This window comes from Suncus etruscus, chromosome 4 (assembly GCF_024139225.1).
Source record: "Suncus etruscus isolate mSunEtr1 chromosome 4, mSunEtr1.pri.cur, whole genome shotgun sequence".
Taxonomy (NCBI): domain Eukaryota; kingdom Metazoa; phylum Chordata; class Mammalia; order Eulipotyphla; family Soricidae; genus Suncus; species Suncus etruscus.
In genome coordinates, this window is record NC_064851.1 from 105,578,271 (window position 1) to 105,597,141 (window position 18,871).

An 18,871-nucleotide genomic window follows, 5' to 3' on the forward strand; every position below is an offset into this window, starting at 1 on the left:
CAAAGATGAACATCAACCGAGGACCCAACTGGCCTCTTTTACAAACATAGCCCATATAACAAATGAAAGGGAACCCAGATTTAGCCCAGGGCTGTGTACAGAAAACAGAGGGGAAGGAGGCTCATGAGAGAGGAAAACCAACACACATCATCGGCTGGCTGCACCTGAGCTGGTGATCAGTGCTCATGGGCCACAGTGGAAAGCATTGTCCATAACAATTTGTTCTAACCTCACTGATGCATTTTTTTTCCAGAGAAAGTGATCAGAGCTCCAAGTAATTTGTCAAATGATTGGGGGGGGGGGGCAGAAAATCTAGCTTTATGCAAACTTTGAAACCCAGAGCTTCGAAACCAGAGCCCTAGAAACCAGCCAGTTGGTCACAATTATTATGATTATTTTATCGTTTTATTTTTTAATTAATTAACTAATTAATTTTTTGTTTGTTTGTTTTTGGGCCACACCCGGCGATGCTCTGGAGTTAGTCCTGGCTGACTGCTCAGAAATAGCTCCTGGCAGACACGGGGGACCATATGGGACACTGGGATTCGAACCAACCACCTTTGGTCCTGGATCGGCTGCTTGCAAGGCAAACGCCGTTATGCTATATCTCTGGGCCCTAATTTATTTATTTTTAATTTAATTTAATTATTATATTTTTACCACACCCAGCAGTGGTCAGGGGTTACTCCTGGCTATGCACTCAGAAATTACTCTTGGCAGGCTCAAGGGAATCACATGGAATGCTGGGGATTCAACTTGGTTTGGTTGCATGCAAGGCAAATGCCTTCCTTGCAGTACTACTGCTCAGACCCCAGTTGGATATATATATATATATATATTTTTTTAAATATGGAACGCTTCACAAATTTGCGTGTCATCCTTGTGCAGGGGCCATGCTAATCTTCTCTGTATCTTCCAATTTTAGTATATGTGCTGCCGAAGCGAGCACACCAGTTGGATATTTTTAATTGTTGGTGTGTCTTGATGGAGAGAGAGTATCAGATCTTTGATCGCCATCCTTTGTTATAAATGTAGCCCCTCCTTGGGCTAAATGACTACCTCCCTCTCCTGTACTTCACAAGATTGTTGGTTGAATCTTCAATCATGGGTTTAAAACACCAGGCATCACACAGCTATCTAACCTGCATCTAACCCAGCCTGTTAAAAGGCAGCTGTCTCATATTTCTTTTTGTTTTGCTTCCTGTAGATATCTGTGTGTGTGTGTGTGTGTGTGTCCTTTTATACAGTGATACCTAAAAGAGGGCCAGATAAGTCATTATACTGTAGAGTCCTATGGCTGAACAATGGGAAGAAATTTAGTGTTTTGTCTTTTTTCTTTGTTTTGAGACCACACAGTAGGGCTCAGGGAATTTTCTACATTGCCAGGAATTGAATCTTGGCTGTCCACTTGCAAGGCTAATGCATTAACCAAACCACTGTACCATCTCTCCAGCCTGTTCTTAGCATGTGACTGAGCTGGGTGCTGAGACTGGGGAATCTGAGGCAAAGGTCTGGCCTGGGCCCTGTCATGCTGGTAAGTGAGCCCTATTCACCCCTCAGCAGAATTCTGCCTGTTCCCTTCTGTGGTCAGTCTCCCGACTGGTGAACTTTGGCTCTTGGTCTGCAGGTATGAGAAGGCCGGAAACTACTGTCTCTACAACAGCTCTCTTGGGGTGTGTGGAGTTGCTCATCTTAAGCTTCTCACACAGAATGGAGTGATGATCTGATCGAAAGCCCTCTTGGGAGTTCTCACATTGGGCCAGGTAGGGAGCATTAAATCTAGCATGTCCAGTTAGTTGTGTTTTGCTTCTTGCTGCTTTAATTTGGTTTTAGCTTTGGGGCCATACCTGGTGGTGCTTAAGATTTACTTCTAGTTCTGAATCAGGGATCACTGTATTCAGGGATCACGGTTAGGGACTGGGGGACTATAGAGGGTGCCAGGAATTGAACCTGGGATGACAAGGCAAGTGCCATTATCTGCTGTACTATCTCTCAATCACCTTTGAAAGTTGATTATTTTTGGTGTGTGGGGCACACCAGCCACAGGGTTTGCACTAAGGGATCACTTCTAGCAGTGTTTAGGGGACTCTATAGGGTGCCAGGGATCAAATCTGGGTTGGCCATGTGCAAGGCACTTATACCCTACCTACTGTCCTATAACTCTAGCCTCGCTGGTTGATTTTCAAATGTCATGGCATCTACTTTATGTGTTTGATCCCCTGGGAAATTGTTTTAGACAAAATGTGCCCATATACAGGAGCTGAAGAGATAGGGTGTTTGCCTTGCATATAGCTAACCCAGGCTAGATTCTCCAGAATCCAATATGGTTTCCCAAGTACCTTCAGGTGTGATTCTTGAAGGTAGAGCCAGAAGTAACCCGGGCATCGCCAGGTGTGGCCCCAAAACAAAAAAAAAACACAACTGCCCATATACAAACTCTAAATGAACCTGCTCCAGCTAAGTGCCTCCATGAAGTAGAGCACAAATAACTCTGTGTGTGTGTGTGTGTGTGTGTGTGTGTGTGTGTGTGTATGTGTTTGTGTGTAAATAACCCTGGGAATCACATATACAAGCATTTCACTGCTGAGTTACATCTTAGGTGACTTTAAACAATGCTGGGGTCTCTCTATTGTCTTTTTTAGCTCTAAGCTAAGTCCTTTCTAAGGATGTCAGTGAACACAAGGTCACTTCAAACTCATACCTACTCTCTCCATTTGAGAGAACATTACAAGTAGCAATGGGTTCAGGAGAAATGGAAGAAAATCTAAGTTTCTTTTACTTTCTTTTCTTTTCTTTTCTTTTCTTTTATTGAAACTTTGTGATTTACAAAGTCCTTCATAGTTGGATTTCAGACAGACAGTGAATCAGGGCCATTGAAAATCTAAGTTTTAAGGACCCACACTCGAAATGGGTCTTGCCATATCCACAGAGGACACCCTGGCAATAGGTAATAAAATGTCATGTTTTTCAAAATTAGCCAATGCAAAATATTTTTAATTCAGATGTGAAACATCTTTTACTCCTCTGCTCCATTAGCTCTGGATTCCATAAATCAGGATCTTCCCAGCCTATGTGCCAAGCTAAAATCTTCCTCAGCTTCGCTATTTCAAATTTGTTTTTGTCCAATATGGTTTAGATTATACAACTGTAACTGAAATTTAGAAAAAAATTTTTTTTGCTGTTTAAGCATTGTTCACTTGAACAATTTTTCTGGAACATACTTTATTAACCAATTTGAAAATATTGTTCAAATTATGGGATCTGATATAATTTGCAATCTATTTATAAACCATCCATTGGAGCAGTTTTTACTCCTTCAAGGTTCTGGGATACCAAGTTTCCTCTCTCATGATGAAGTGTTCTTAGAAGACACTGTTGGACAGACACACAGAAATGTAAAAAGGACATTTGAAATAGACAGTAACTTGAAGCATGGTGCTTACCTATGTCTAAAATCTTTATTTCTTGATGGAAGCAGATAAAAAAGGTGAAAAAGAGAGCACAGTTAGAAAAGGTTTTTCTAAAACTATAATGAATGGAACGCTGAGATCTTAATTATTTGTAAAGAAAATTGCCACTTAAGTAGAAATAACCCTGGAAAGGAAGATTCCTAGGTCATGACTTACAAACTAATCTGCGTAATAGGATGTGTTGAAGCAAAGCAAAGAAGATAGCGATTTATTACCTTAACTATTGGTATTATGGTGAATGGGCTAACCCCAACTAAAGATGGAATCTTCTAGCTATGATTTAGCACCTGGCTTTGTTGACTATTCCGTCCTGACATTTTAAGAAGATATTTTAATGCCTTCATTTCAAGCACTGTGCAAAACAAGCAATAACTCAATCTACCACAGGGTGGTTCTAAAGACAATCAAAAGGGTTTCAAAGTCTGTGGGTTCTAGATCCTAATCCTTTCCACCAAGTGCAAACGGGGCCTTCTTTTCAGCCTTCTCTCAGCCTCTCTGGGTTCCAGTACCATCACTGATCGTCTGCTCTTTGGGGCCAGCCAGGTTTATGTCTGGGAGGCAATAGGGAATCTCATGTCTTGATCCCTTCACCAAATGCAAAACGTGGTTGTCTTTTTGGGTCTTTTCCTTCTGGGTTCAGTGCCATTGCTGATTGTTTGTTCCCAGGGACAGTCAAAATCTGTGGGTTCTAGTGTTTGAGAGAGAGAATTTATAGGTATGAGTGAGGGAAGAACTTTAGAGACAGAGCAGTGACTTGACACTCTTCTCTCCCTTCCTGGCATTAACTGGCATCTGCTACAGTTGTACTGAAGTTGAACAAGAAACAAATAACCTCTAACTTCTCCCTTGTCAAACATTGGGAAAGCATGCTTCAGGAAAGAGGTCACTACATTGAACTTGAACATCCACAAGAAATATGTGTGGGGCTCTGCCGAAAGTTCCTAATCAAGGGAAGACCTACCTGAGTTCTAGAACACTCGTGACATTTCCAGATGGGAAGATGCGGCGAACATAGTTGAAATCCCCGACATAGAGACTCCCATCGATGCCACAGGCCAGTGCCACAGGAGCCAGGAGCTTATTTCCATCTGCCTGTCCATTGCAACTTGGGCAGGAGATGCTACGCCTTCGACCATTTCCCATGATGCTACTGACCACAGGTGGCTGCTGGGAGATGAACTGGTTTTCCCCATTTCCCTTGTACAGTATGCCTGGAAGAGAGGAAGTGAATTTTTCTCATGAAGATGCAGTCCAAAGAGGCAAAAAAAAAAAAAAAAAAAGCAGGTTTGCAAGTGATCAGACTAACAGTTCAGAGTCTTAGATTTGAATCAGGAAAGTGATTTTCCAAAGTATATAAGAAAAATAATGCTCTTTAGTGACCTGGGGGTCAAGTCTCCTATGACAAAATACAGAAGCTATTCAGGGATGGAGAATGTTCTCTGCTCTAGATTTAATAAGACCTGTCTGGGCCAGAGCGATAGCATAGTGGTAGGGTATTTGCCTTGCATGCTGCTGACCTATGTTTAATCCCTGGCATTCCATATGGTCCCCTGAGCCTGCCAAGAGCTATTTCTGAGCATATCTAGGAGTAACCCCTGAACACCACTGCTGAGTGAGACCCAAAAACAAAAACACCCCCCCCCAACAAAACAAAAACTAAAAAGATCCATTCCTGGGGTCAAGTCTTCTATGACAAAATATAGAAGCTATTCAGGGATGGAGAATGTTATAGCTATAAAGACCTGTAAAGGGAACTAAAGGACTGACAAGGAAAAAAAATCCCAATCTTCAATTTTCAGCATCAAAGCCTCTTAAGTCTGGCTATATGTGGGGACCACTTGGAGGCTGGAGAAAATACATCTGCCCAAATCTTAACCCCTGAGAGTTTGATTTCTTTGGGATCTTTGAGTACAATCATGATATGTTAGACTGGAGGCAGCCTTGGCATTGAGATTTTCAAGAACTCTCCAGACATTTTGATCAGATTTGACAACTGTAGTCTATATAATATTTGTTAGGGTGTAACAAGTGTGCCTAATAATTCAGGGAGGTTGAAAATATGATATCAAACCAATTGATAAACATGGGCATAATAAAGATAAACTTCTAGTAAGTTTACCCTTGCTCCTCAAACAAGTTGAAAAGGCAGAGGGATAGCACAGTGGATAGAGTGTTCCCCTTGCATGTGGCTATCTCAGGTTCGATCCTCAACGTTCCATATGGTCCACCAAGCACCACCAGGAATAACTCCTGAGCTCAAAGCCAGGAGTAACCCCTAAGCACCACCAGGCATGCCCTTCAAAAATTAAAGAAAATAACTATAGAAAATGGAGTTAGAAAAATAGAAACGGGCTTGCAAGCAGCCAATCCAGGACCTAAGGTGCTTGGTTCAAATTCCGGTGTCCCATATGGTCCCCTGTGCCTGCCAGGAGTTATTTCTGAGCAGATAGCTAGGAGTAACCCCCGAGCGCCACTGGTTGTGACCGAAAAAACCAAAAATAAAATAAAATAAAATAAAAAGAAAGAAAAAAACGAAACTATTTCTCACATCTTCAATATGCTACTCTTCAGCCAAAGACTAATATATATTTCTACATCTTGTTCTTTTTTTTAAACCATACACAGCTTTCTCCCTCACTTAGGGATCACTCTTTTTTTTGTTTTTTTTGGGCCACACCTGGCAGTGCTCAGGGGTTACTCCTGGCTGTCTGCTCAGAAATAGCTCCTGGCAGGCACGGGGGACCATATGGGACACCAGGATTCAAACCAACCACCTTTGGTCCTGGATCGGCTGCTTGCAAGGCAAATGCCGCTGTGCTATCTCTCCAGGCCCCTCAGAGATCACTCTTAATGGGGTTCAGGAGATCTTCTGGGATACCAGGGGTAGAAATCAGAGGGTAGCATGCAAGGCGAGATCCCTACATGCTGTACTCTTTCCCCAAGTCCAAACATTTATATATCTTGCTTATACTTTTGGGTGATCTTTGAAAACACAGTAATGTCAAACTTCCAATATAATTGCAGTGTAATGGTAACTTATTATTGAATACTATAAATCATTCTGCTTTGAGGCATCAAAGTATCAATAGTTTTAAGTAGAGAAAAAGCTAGTTTGCTCCATTATGATCTTTAATACAAATCATAGGAAAAAATCCCTAGAATAATCCTTGAGCCCGGAGAGATAGCACAGTGGTGTTTGCCTTGCAAGCAGTTGATCCAGGACCTAAGGTGGTTGGTTTGAATCCCGGCATCCCATATGGTCCCCCGTGCCTGCCAGGAGCTATTTCTGAGCAGACAGTCAGGAGTAACCCTTGAGCACCGCCAGGTGTGGCAAAAAAAAAAATCTGTAATAAGAATGTTGACAAGCAAAAACAAAAGAATGTTAACAACAAGTAAGAGTTGGAAAAGTAACCTCATGTTGCAATTCTAATTTTATTCATCCTTATGATGACACAGAGGTGACTGGTTCCTACTGGGGCTGACAGTTTCTTTCAGTAGAGGCTTTGGTCAATGGTTACTGTCCCAGACTTCTTTCACGACAATTCTCCATGTGTTATTCTCTGCTTAAACATCTGCTTCTGGACCCAGGGAAATTAAGTACAGTGGGGAGGGCATTGCCTTGCACAAAGCTGATCTGAGTTTGGTCCACGATACCCCTTATCACCTCCCCAGGAAATGCCAGGAGTGATCCCTGAATGCAGAGCCAAGAGTACCTAAGTACTATTAGATGTGACCCCCAAACCAACATGCTGTTTAACCTCTTGACCTTAAGAACTACACATATAAGTCTACAGAACATTTTCTACTCCTAAGCAGCATTTCAAGCCAACACTTCTATGTTTGAGTAGATCTAAGAATAGATCCCAGTGAAGTACAAACAGGGAGCCTTCCAGACAGATTTTTCCTTCAACTTTAGGAGGATTTATTTTTTGGTTTTGGGGTCAGGGGTTACTCCTGGCAGGCTTGGGGGAATGCCAGGAATCGAACCACCATCCGTCCTGGATTGGCTGCATGCAAGGCAAATGCCCTACCACTGCGCTATCTCTCCAGCCCTCTTTGGGAGGATTTTAAAGTGAAGAAAATATCAGCATAATTATATCCCTCCCCAGTACACTACTGTAGACACAATGTTATTAGCTTAGGTGGATCCCGCAATCTTGTTCTGAAAGCTTAACTATTTATAAAGAAATTATGGAAAGTAAAACAGTCTTCATTCAAATAAAAGAGTTGACTCTTAGGAACAGAAAAAATAAATTTGGCCTGAATATTTTAAGCAGACATTAACGTGAGATTCCTTTTTTGATGGTGATTACATTAGTTGGCAACTATAGAACTCTAATTTCCTAGAAAAGTTAGTTGTGGGATGTTCCGTCACAAGCACCCCTTAAAGTTGGCCTTTCCTTCTCTCCTCTGATTTCTTTAGTCATGACTTTGAGTGACTGGTCAGTCATCATTCTCCTCTATTATGACAGACGAACAGAAGAACAGGTGAATACTTTGGTCCCTGTTACACGATGCTTCCACAGGCACCTGTCAGTGCCGACATGTTTACCTTCTCTGCTTTCTGAGTCTGTTTTCCTACCTCACCCACCTTGTCATAATTACAAAACCCCCATTTATTCAATTAGATGTGTGCCACTTTGAAAAGCCCCTGCCTGTCAAACTGTTCTTGGATATATCCCGAAACTACATCCAATTCAACTCTGAATTAGGTTACCTTATACTGGGTGGAAAAAAAATGTACAGCTATCTCTAATACCTAACATGTTTTTGACAGGCAGAATTTTGGGTATTTCAGTTCTTATTTCTGTCCTAATGAAAGCAAAATCTGTATTTGTATGTGTGTATCTGTGTGTGTGTGTGTGTGTTTTGAGTATATGCATAGACACAGAACAGCTACAAATTTCTAATTCCCTTGAATATAGCTGAGTGTTAGGCTATAATAGAGAATTAGTTTGTTTGTTTTTTCATTTTTTTGTGGGGTGCTCAGGGATGCCTGTGTGCTCAGAGTTACTCCTGGCTCTGCACTCAGGAATCTTCCTGGTGATGCTTAGGGGTGCTATGGGATGTCTGGATAGAACCCAGGTCGGCCATATGCAAGGCAAACACCTTAACCACTTTATAGCTCCGGCCCCTGGATTGGTTATTTTTTTTTAATGAAGCTTTTAGCTTGCAGTCCTGATTTTCATCATCTCTGGGGTGGACTTGCTTGGGGTCTTGAACTTGACTGTCTAGTCTCATCATAAATAAAATGTGTCTCGGGAGCTTTCCTTTCCTGGTAAATACTCTCTGAAGGCATGGAGAATCTGTGGAATTTGAAGGCAGAATTTGAAGTGATTTCATCAAGGGCAGCTATTAGCAAGGTGGACGCATGGCTTTGCATTTCCAAAAACTAAGAATGAGCCTCATGCGATTCGCATCACACACTCAAAACTAAGCCTATTGCTGGGCTGGCAGATGGTCACACAAAAACATATGGTGTGTCTTCCTGAAGCAGAATCCTGTTCTCCCATTTTGTGGGCTGCCCATATCCCCTACACTTGGTACTGCTCCAATCATCTGGGGCACACAATGAAATACAGCCTGGGGTTCTGGCCGACTAGAAAGTAGAGCTTACTTAGTTTGCTGTAAGATATCAAATGGGTGCAGGGTTTTAATGATTGTTTTTTGGGTGGGGGGGAAGTTGGGCTTTACAGGTAATGCTGGTGGGTATTCTTCCCTCTGAAAGGTACCCCTGGTAGTGCTTGGGGGAGATCTTAAGTGATGCTGGGATTTGAACCAGGACTGGGTACATGTAAAGCAAGTGCCTTAAGCCCTTATATTATCTCTCTAGCCCTTGGTTCTGCTTTGATAGAAAACTATCTTTCAATGATCTGAGAGCATATGCGCAAAAAGTTAGAAAGTCAGGGAAGACAAAGATAATAGAATCTGTCTAAATGAAATTATCCACTTCATGAGATGAAACTGGTCATACTTGGCAATAATAATAACAACAACAATAATAATGATCACACACTCTTTTCGTGCATGATAAGGGAAGTTCATTTGATCTGAGCATATAACTTATAAGATATATACAAGTAATATGACCTCAATTCTTTTTTTCTGATAATTCATTTACCTCCTTAATAATCTCAAATCCCAGTAACAGTCTATGTAGAAAGTTTGAATGGGAAAATAATAATTTATTTCTCAAATCCTGTCTAAAACAAACAGGAAACTCAGAATAACAACCTAAGAATTAAATATATTGGAAATATATGATAGAGACATATGGAGTTCACTTTTCCTTTGCTTTAAAAAATCGACCTCTCCCCAATTGTTTTTTTGATTATTGGGCCATATCTAGTGGTGCTCAGAGGTTACTCCTGATTCTGCACTCAGAAATTACTCCTGGCAGGCTCAGAAATTACTCCTATGACCATATAATATGCCAGGGAATGAATCCAGTTTGGTCGTGTGCAAGGCAAACATCCTACCCACTGGACTATCACTCCAGTTCCAATTTCTCCCCATTTTCAACATACCTTTCTCTAACACTTTGGTGAGTAGAATTAAACCCTCTCAGATGAGAGTGTAGAGGAGACAATTAACATGATTTCCTTGTATGAACACCCAGAAACTATGTTTATTTGAGGCCATACATGATGGTGTTTGTTTTGGGGCAACATATGGCAGTGCTCAGGGCTTACTCCTGGCTCTGTACTTAAATTTCACTCCTGGCAGTGCAGAGGGAACCAAATGGAATGGGATAGTGGGGAAATCAAACTCACATTTACTGGGAAAATAATTCTAGCAATGAACACAAGAACATCTTACAAACTCGTGAGAAGAGCTGTTTGTATTTTCCACTTCTACTTAGTCGAGTTTTGACACCCTCTATTATTTTCCTGCCCATCCAAGTCCTCCAGCAGAAGAAGATTTAAAAAGATATGAGGTGAGGATGAGGTGAGGATGGGCATTAGCATTGCCCACTGGTTCTCCTTACCGTTCTGAACGTCCAACACATGGTGCTTATCTAAGGTCCAGCCACCCATGTTGGAAGCATCTAACTCATAGCCCTGTAGGATGGCGGTTCTCTTCTCCCAGAGGGTCAGATCCAAGCATGACTCATACTCATATCCGACGGACACTGGAAAGAAAACAAGGCACAGGTCAGTTCCACCTTACTTATTTCGTGGGTCAATATTTTCTCCAACTCCCACTCTTCCTTAGTGCTCAGGGATTTTATGATCATTTATGTATGAGCAGAATGAAATATTTTTTGGTAGGACAGTATTTGATAACCTAAAAGAAAAATTTTTTTTGTGTATGAGGGGGACTAAAAACAAGTTTTATTTGGAAAATCTGAGGAATAGAAAAGAGGATAAGAAAGAGGGAGAGTAACATGTTCAAGAGAGAACATGGGTTTCTCCTTAGGTGGAGAGACTATACACAGCTCAGCATCAAAGTATAAAAGGAGGAAAGTTCACAATTCAAGAGGGGAGATGAGGATAAGATGTGTATGGGCCCAGATCATGGGCCCAGGTACCAGGTGAGTACCATGTTCATGAGCATATGGGCTTAAAAGGTATCTTTTAAAAATTAAAATTGATGGGCCCAGAGAGATAGCACAGCAGCGTTTGCCTTGTAAGCCGCCGATCCAGGACCAAAGGTGGTTGGTTAGAATCCCGGTGTCCCATATGGTCCCCCGTGCCTGCCAGGAGCTATTTCTGAGCAGACAGCCAGGAGTAAATCCTGAGCACCGCCCGGTGTGGCCCAAAAAATTTTAAAATTGATATCTAAACATTACTTTTCTACTTATTTCATGGAAAACCAATAGTTCCATTTGCAGTATGATTCTTTCATAAAGGATTCAAAACCAAAAGCAAAGCCCAGACCCGGGCCAAATAAATCAGCCCCAAATAATAATTACATGGTAAGAACCAAATAGAATGATTGCTACCTAGATCTGCTTAGCTTAGCTACCTACTTACCTGCTTAGCTACCTAGTTCTACTACCTACAGCAGATCTGCTTAGTTTTTAAAATTCTGGGTTATAGAAAACATTTAGTGAGAGGTAAGAAACAATAAATTTAAAATATTAAATTGAAAATTATTTTTTTGATTAAAAATAGATAAAAGTGGGGCCGGAGAGGTAGCACAGCAGTAGGGCATTTGCCTTGCATGCAGCCGATTCAGATGGTTCGAATACTACATCCCATATGGTCCCCTGTGCCTGCCAGGAGTGATTTCTGAGTGCAGAGTCAGGAGTAACCCCTGAGTGCTGCCAGGTATGACCCACCCACCCCCCTAAAAGATAAAAGCTTCTATACTTTTTTTTTAAATGAGATCGAGCCCATAGGAAGCACTATATAAATAGACCAAAATTGAGGCCAGAGAGATAGCATAGAGGTAAGGCATTTGCCTTGCATGCAGAAGAATAGTAGTTCGAATCCCGGCTCCCATATGGTCCCTTGAGCCTGCCAGGAGCAATTTCTGAGCATAGAGCCAGGAGTAACACCTGAGCACTGCCGGGTGTGACCCCCCCCCAAATACACTAAAATATTTTGAAGAAAAAAAACCAATAAAACAAAAAAATATAGCCAAATAATGACATTAGAATTACAGGCTTCAGGAAGAAATAATGACATACAAGTAGTGAAAACCATCTGAATATATCACTAATGAAAACTTTCAGTTTCGTAAGTAAAAAGGGATTTGTTTTTGTTTGTTTTTGGGCCACACGCAGTGACACTGAGGGGTTTCTACTGTGTTCAGAAATCGCTCCTGGCTTGGGGAACCATTTGAGACGCCTGGGAATAGAACCACGGTCCATCCTAGGTTACCGTTTGTGCCACCACTCTGGCCCCATAAGAGATATTTTTTTTTTCTTTTTTTTTTTTGTGGTTTTTGGGTCACACACGGCAGTGCTCAGGGGTTATTCCTGGCTCCATGCTCAGAAATTGCTCCTGGCAGGCACGGGGGACCATATGGGACGCTGGGATTCGAACCGATGACCTTCTGCATGAAAGGCAAACGCCTTACCTCCATGCTATCTCTCCAGCCCCATAAAGAGATATTTTTATATTTAAAACAACTCAAGGAACAAGGGAGGAGAAGCAATGATGTATGTGTGTGTGTGTGTGTGTGTGTGTGTGTGTGTGTGTGTGTGTGTGCGTGTGTGTGTGTTTGATTTTTGGACCACACTGATGTTCAGGGGTAATTCCTGGCTTTGCACTCTGGAATTACTCCTGGCGTTACTTGGGAGACCACCTGTTGCGATCAAACCCATGTGAGCCATATACAAGATAAGAACCCTACTCACTGTACTATCTCTTTGGCCCTAATGTTTATTTATAGAACTTACCAACAGCTTCTGACAGACCGTAGACCTTCTGATTGTACGCATCGGTTTTGTCCCAGATGAATGTGTAGGCCAGGTTTGGTGAGGCTGGAAACCACTTCTGAAAGAGTCTTCCCACGACGGCCACCATCAGATGTACCTTCATCAGGTTGAAGGGAATGACGGCTTGGGTCATGGTGATCTTCAGCACAGACTTGTAGCCTGCAGCTCGGGAACTCAGATAGGAAAGTTTCAAATCTGTTCCCGGGATGGTGGTTTCCTCATGTAGCACCTAGGGGTGAACAAGGCAGACGTTTCACTTTGTGCCGCCTATATCAAATGGATTCAGGAAAGCACGGGAACAATTCAAATGAGACCCTGAGAGTCACCAGTCAGACCTCGGCATGTGGGCTGTGATTTTAATTCACCATCAGAAACATCCAGCTAGCCCAATCTCCTCCTTTTCTTTTTGGAAAAGCTTCTGGTTGTGTATTCTGAGCTTGTCAGATCTCCCGTCGCCTCTCACCCCGCTCCTGATGTGCCCAGAATTGTCAATCTCCAGCTAGCTGGACTCTCACTAACCCCTCTAACCCTGGGTGGCCCTGGAGAACTGGAGCAGACGTTTGTAAGATGGCTAGTGCAGGGTGGGGATGTCATTGAGGCCAAAAGTCTGGCCTTAGCCAGCTGGTTCCTTGAAATATGCAACCTTGTTGTCCAGCTGGCCCGCAGCTGACTGTCAGAAACAGAGACAGCAACTTCGATGGCGCATCCGGGATCCAAGTTGAAAAGAATGTTGTGGGCTGGAGAGATGGAACAGCAGCTAAGGCACTTGCCTCACACATGGTCCACCTGGATTTAATTCTTGCACTGCGAAGGGTCCCTTGAACCATGCCAGGAAGGATCCTTCATACAGAGTCAGGAGGAAGCCCTGAGCATTGCTAGATGTGGCCCCCCAAACAAAATCACAGAAAAGGTCTTGAGTTTGAGCTAGACCTCATCCCTGGCATCTGCCGTTTGCTACCCAATGATCTCATTTTATTTATTATTCTTTGGATTTTGGGCTAGCCCTGGAAGTGCTCAAGGGTTACTCCTGGCTCTGTGTTCAGGGATTACTCTTGGTGGTGCCTGGGGAACCAGATTGGGATGCTTCGAAATGAACCTGAGTCAGCTGCATGCAAGGCAAGCACCCTCCCCGTTGTACTATGGCTCCATCCCTGACCTCACATTGTAGAGCTTTGTAAATATTCACCCAAGACAACAATTTGAGTTGCTGTTATTGAATGCACTCACTAGATACTTCTTCAAACTGAACCTGGTCTATGAAAAGTGAATATACTGAATTTCTTAAAAGATTTTTACAACCTTTAAGACAAACCATATTCTCAACAGCACATCTTAAGAACTAATGGAATCAGCTCCATGCCGCCAATAAACACCAGCCAAAGGAATGTTCTGTCCAAACCATTTGCCAACTATCTCTTACACAGTGCATAAGATATTTCTCAGCCATTGAGGTCCTAGTCACCAATTTTAACTAATATAAAGATGATAGTTTATTATCATTCACCCAAGTTTTAACCTGTTTATTATATAGAACAATGTCTCTGTGTCTAAGAACCTGGGTTATGAGATAGCGCAAGATAAATCTTGTAGGATTTCACACCTTTTTGGATAGAGAATAAACAAGAGAGATGAATATAATAAAATGGAAACAGGTTTTGGATGATAAGGCAAACGAGTGGAAGGGCTGAAGACAAAGTATAAAGAGTAAGGCAATTTTTTGCACTGCACAAGGTCCCCTGAGCACTGTTGGGAGGTTGGTTAGTTAGTTTTAGGGCTGTCTCTGGCAATGCTCAGGAGGCTACTCCTAGTTCCGAGGTCACTCCTACTGATGCAAAGAAATGATGAGCTGTTGATTTTCAGTATGTTTCCTATATGGCTCTAGTTCATGAGGATCTATAATAATAATAATAATCCCCAAAGAAAAAGAATAATGAAGAAAAGTATGATCTCTTTCCCTGGAAACACCTTCTCCAACCAACAGAACGGACTCTGCTTTTAACTGCTTACAACTTTTTAGGATCACACGGGGACTCTGGGTAGCCTTTTAAAGGTTCTCTGGGATATTGGCAACCATTTGTCTGACAGTGTCAGACACCAGGATGTCTACCTGTGTTTCGGGAATGATGGGACTGTCTTCAGGAGATGATCTAAAAAATGTGGATAAGGGTGAGGAGACGATGATGGGGTTTGGCCGCACAAATCCACTCAGGTCACAGCTGGGAATGTCATTCTCCTCTTTCTTCATGACAAGGGTATCCATGACATAAAATACATTCCAGGGAATCCATACAGTGTGATACTGGGTGAGGAACGGGGACCGTTCAAATACCAGAGTGAGCGAAGCCCCGCCATTTGCCACCAGGTCAAACCTACAAGAGAAAAGAGAGAGATGCAGTGAATGACCTGGATCTTAGGGGGCCTCAACACTCACCTCCTCAAAACTATACAGAAAGTCAACTTGTTTCCTCAGCTTTTATAGGAAATAGCTTATGATTGACTGGAACAGGAACAGGATTATACCATAAACACTAAAAAACCCTTGATTTTTACGTTCACCCACTAGGTAATCTTTTTTCAAATTTGCTTTTGAAACCTTTATTTGCCATTTTCCCAGAAGCATTGGCACTGAAGTTATAGACAGTATGAAACATTGCTTCTATTTTGATAAGGATCCTCTAAAACAAAGAATAGTTTATGTACCTATTCATTTTATTAGCATAGGTTATAAATTCATGTTACTTATAAAAGGATGAGACTGTGCTTTGAAATATCTCATACATGGACAGTTCCATATTTCTGGAGTCTACTAGTTGGTTTTTATATTAAAAGATACAAGAGAACATGCCTGGTGCTGTAAGAAGAATATCTAACTTTTACACTGAAAAACTGTAATACTTAATACTGCAAACTAGGGTCAGGGAGAGAGTACAGTGGGTAGGGTGCCTTCCTTAGAATGTCTAACTTTTACACTGAAAAGTATAATACTTAAAACTGAAAACTAGGGCCAGAGAGATAGTAAAATGGGTGGGGTATCTGCCTTACATATAACCACCTGAGGTTTAATCCCCAGTACCCCATATGGTCCCCCTGAGTATACTGAGAATACTTCCTGAGTGCAGAGACAGGAATAACCCCTGAACGTTGCTTAGTGTGGCCTAAAAACAACTGCAAACAGAGAGAGTGGGTCAAGTAAACTCACATTCCATCCTGACGGGTGATAGTGTATCCATATTCTGGATAATGGAAGAATGACACATTAACACCAATCAGTGGGGTCCCATCAGCTGTGAGTACTTGTCCTCTGATCACGGAGGCCAGGCTATGAAAAAAACAGAAGGATCTGAATGAACACCAGTCATTCCAGGCCAAAGGCATTGCATAGCTACGATTCTCCCAAGATGGAAACAACACAATCAGGGTCCATGGGGACTCACACACACTGTTCCCACCAGCTCCCTCAGACCATGTCTCTTTTCATTTAGTTTAATTTGTCTTCTCCAAATGCTAGGTGTTTACCCTGGGTTTTACTTCGTAGCCATCTGGTTTCTGGAGAGTGCTCAAGACTAATAATAATTTGAGGGATGAAGTTAAAAAAAAAAACGATGTACTGCTTATTTTGTTTCTTCGTAACTCGAAGAGGTGGCCGTGAAACAAAGAAGGACTTCCCTATTAATTCTGAGGCAAAAAATGTACATCTGCTGGGACTGAGGAGCACAAGATTTAGAGGGGCAATAAGGAACATTTGTGCAACAACTTTTAATCAGCTCCTGGGTCTAGCGGCATTAATGCTGTTAAATTACCGCAGACCCAGGAGTTCTAGAATAAATCATCTCCTTTTGCTTCCTGAGACACAAGACACCTGTTTTCACTTACTGGTTTATTTTCAGGTCATTACCGCACTGGCAAGCACCAGGCCAAGAGCTTATGCAATCCTACTAGCTGCCGTTAGCAGTTCCATTACATTAATTCATAATTTATATTATTTAGTGAGCTCAGCTAAATATACATATTTAAAAAAAAGTGTACTTCGGCTTGGCCTTTTGGGGTCTTTTCATGGCTCCTTTTGAAACATTTCCAAACAGTTCTAACAAAATCCAACGAGCAATGAAGATTGATGGGGGCCTTAATGGGGTGTACTGTTACGTCTCAGGCATTGACAAAGGAGGCAAGCTGTGTCCAAAAATGCTGGAAAGGCAAAGTTTGGGGACAAAATGGCTGAAAGAGGGGGAGGAAAAAAATACGTGGAGATTTATAAAAAAAGGCAGCACTTTCCTCAAAGCCACAATCCCCAGCATTCGCTATCAAATGCATCTCACTTGGTGAGAAAGTCAGTTAAGAACTAGAATAAGACAATGTAGGTGCATTAACCTCTTATTAAAAGGGCTTTCTCCAGGGATGACATGGGTGCTCTCAGAGCCTATGAGAAAGCTGATGCGGTCGTAGAAGGATTTGGCAGCTTGCTGGGACGGGGTCTGGAGGCTCTGGCTGATGATGTCCTGAGGGTCTGGCAGTCCCCGGCAGTATGGCTGGTTTTGGCAGGAGCTTTGCAGGCAGCAGTCAGGATCCATACAGTCCACCAGACCATCTGCAGAAAAAGGAAGACCAGTCAGACACTCCCTCTTCTCATGCTAGAGTGTTGAAGACTCAAGATGTGTTTGTTGTCTTTTTCCCCCCTCCAACAAATCCAATGCTCCATTATCCCCTCTCTTTAGTTTAATTATGCACCCTTTCTGGAATAGAAATGAATGAAATGTAGACAATAAAATATAACTTCCTATGGGATAGAAATACTTGTATCTACTTTCACATAAGAGAGAGAGGGACAGACAGACAGACAGACAGACAGACAGACACACCAAAATGAGCTCAGAAGAATCAGATAAACAAAATCTGAGTAAGAAACTTAAAAAAAATACCTGATTAGAGTTCTCTCTTTTTATAGTAGCGAGGAGTATGGAATAGATTGAGGTAAAATTTCTCGGGCCTGGTGTATTTTAGGGAAAATGCACGAGCAATTACCATGGTAAAGTGGGTATGTATGGAAAGTGGAGAAGGAACAGCAGAGAAATGAAGCTCTACCATTTGGGGAGGGTCAGAAAATGAAAAGTCAGTGGGTTGAAACAAATGCTGATGGCCACGAAATAGAGGCAATGAGCTGGCCCCTTCCAAGGAAAGAAGTCTCCAGAGGCGCTAGCGGTGTGGATGGAAAGTAGTCCCATCACACCCTGAAAACATTCACACAAACGGAACTTGCAAATCAATGTTATTATAATAAAAATAAATATACAGAGAAGAATATCCAGGATACAAATAAGATATTTCTCCAAAAAGTTATTTTTTGGGGGGAGGGACTTCCAAATAATGTTCAGGAAGTAGAGGGTCCCCACTGGTGATTCTTGGCTAGCTGGGATAGTAGCTCAATGCAAGGGTATTGTTTGTGGTTTGTAGTGCCAGATAGTCAGGCCAGCCTGGAGTACTTTGGCTGAGCCCATGAATGCTTGGGGGACCCTGTGGTTCCAGGGATCAATCTCAGGTCAGGTGTGTGCACTAGGCATGTACCCTAACTGCTATCTTATTGCCTGGGCCGTCTCAGATTTTCAAGAAGCACTTGAATTGGCAGTGAGTCTCCCCTAAAATGGAGGTAGGTATGTGTTCTGAAAAAATATCTTATATTCATATTCCATACTCTTGGAAATGAGAAACGGATCCCTAAAAATATTGATGCTTAATGTTGATGTTACTGAAAGGGTAACGGGTAGAGGGTCTGGAGTGATAGCACAGCCGTAGGGCTTTTGTCTTGCACATGGCAGACTCAGGATGAACCTGGGTTCGATCCCTGGCATCCCATCCCATATGGTTCCCTGGGCCTGCCTGGAGTGATTTCTGAGCACAGATCAAGGAGTAACCCCTAAGCACCACTAGGTGTGATCCCAAAACAAAAACCAACCAAACAAAAAAATCAAAAAAGAGTAATGGTAGAAAGAACTGGACTTGTGTCTTTCAGGAACAACCA

The 18,871-nt window shown here is 42.2% G+C and overlaps 1 protein-coding gene and 1 non-coding gene across 2 annotated transcripts in view; both read right to left on the reverse strand.

Annotated features, from left to right (window-relative positions):
• Nucleotides 1-18,871, reverse strand: part of TENM3 (teneurin transmembrane protein 3) — a 745,099-nt gene that overhangs the window by 38,823 nt on the left and 687,405 nt on the right. Inside the window, 7 exon segments of the mRNA XM_049771415.1 lie at nucleotides 3,444-3,464; nucleotides 4,432-4,681; nucleotides 10,459-10,602; nucleotides 12,820-13,087; nucleotides 14,966-15,227; nucleotides 16,058-16,177; nucleotides 17,227-17,443. Of these exon segments, the coding sequence (XP_049627372.1) occupies nucleotides 3,444-3,464; nucleotides 4,432-4,681; nucleotides 10,459-10,602; nucleotides 12,820-13,087; nucleotides 14,966-15,227; nucleotides 16,058-16,177; nucleotides 17,227-17,443 (1,282 nt within the window).
• Nucleotides 844-949, reverse strand: LOC126008460 (U6 spliceosomal RNA). Its single transcript, XR_007495790.1, has one exon. It is a non-coding gene; the product is annotated as a U6 spliceosomal RNA (small nuclear RNA).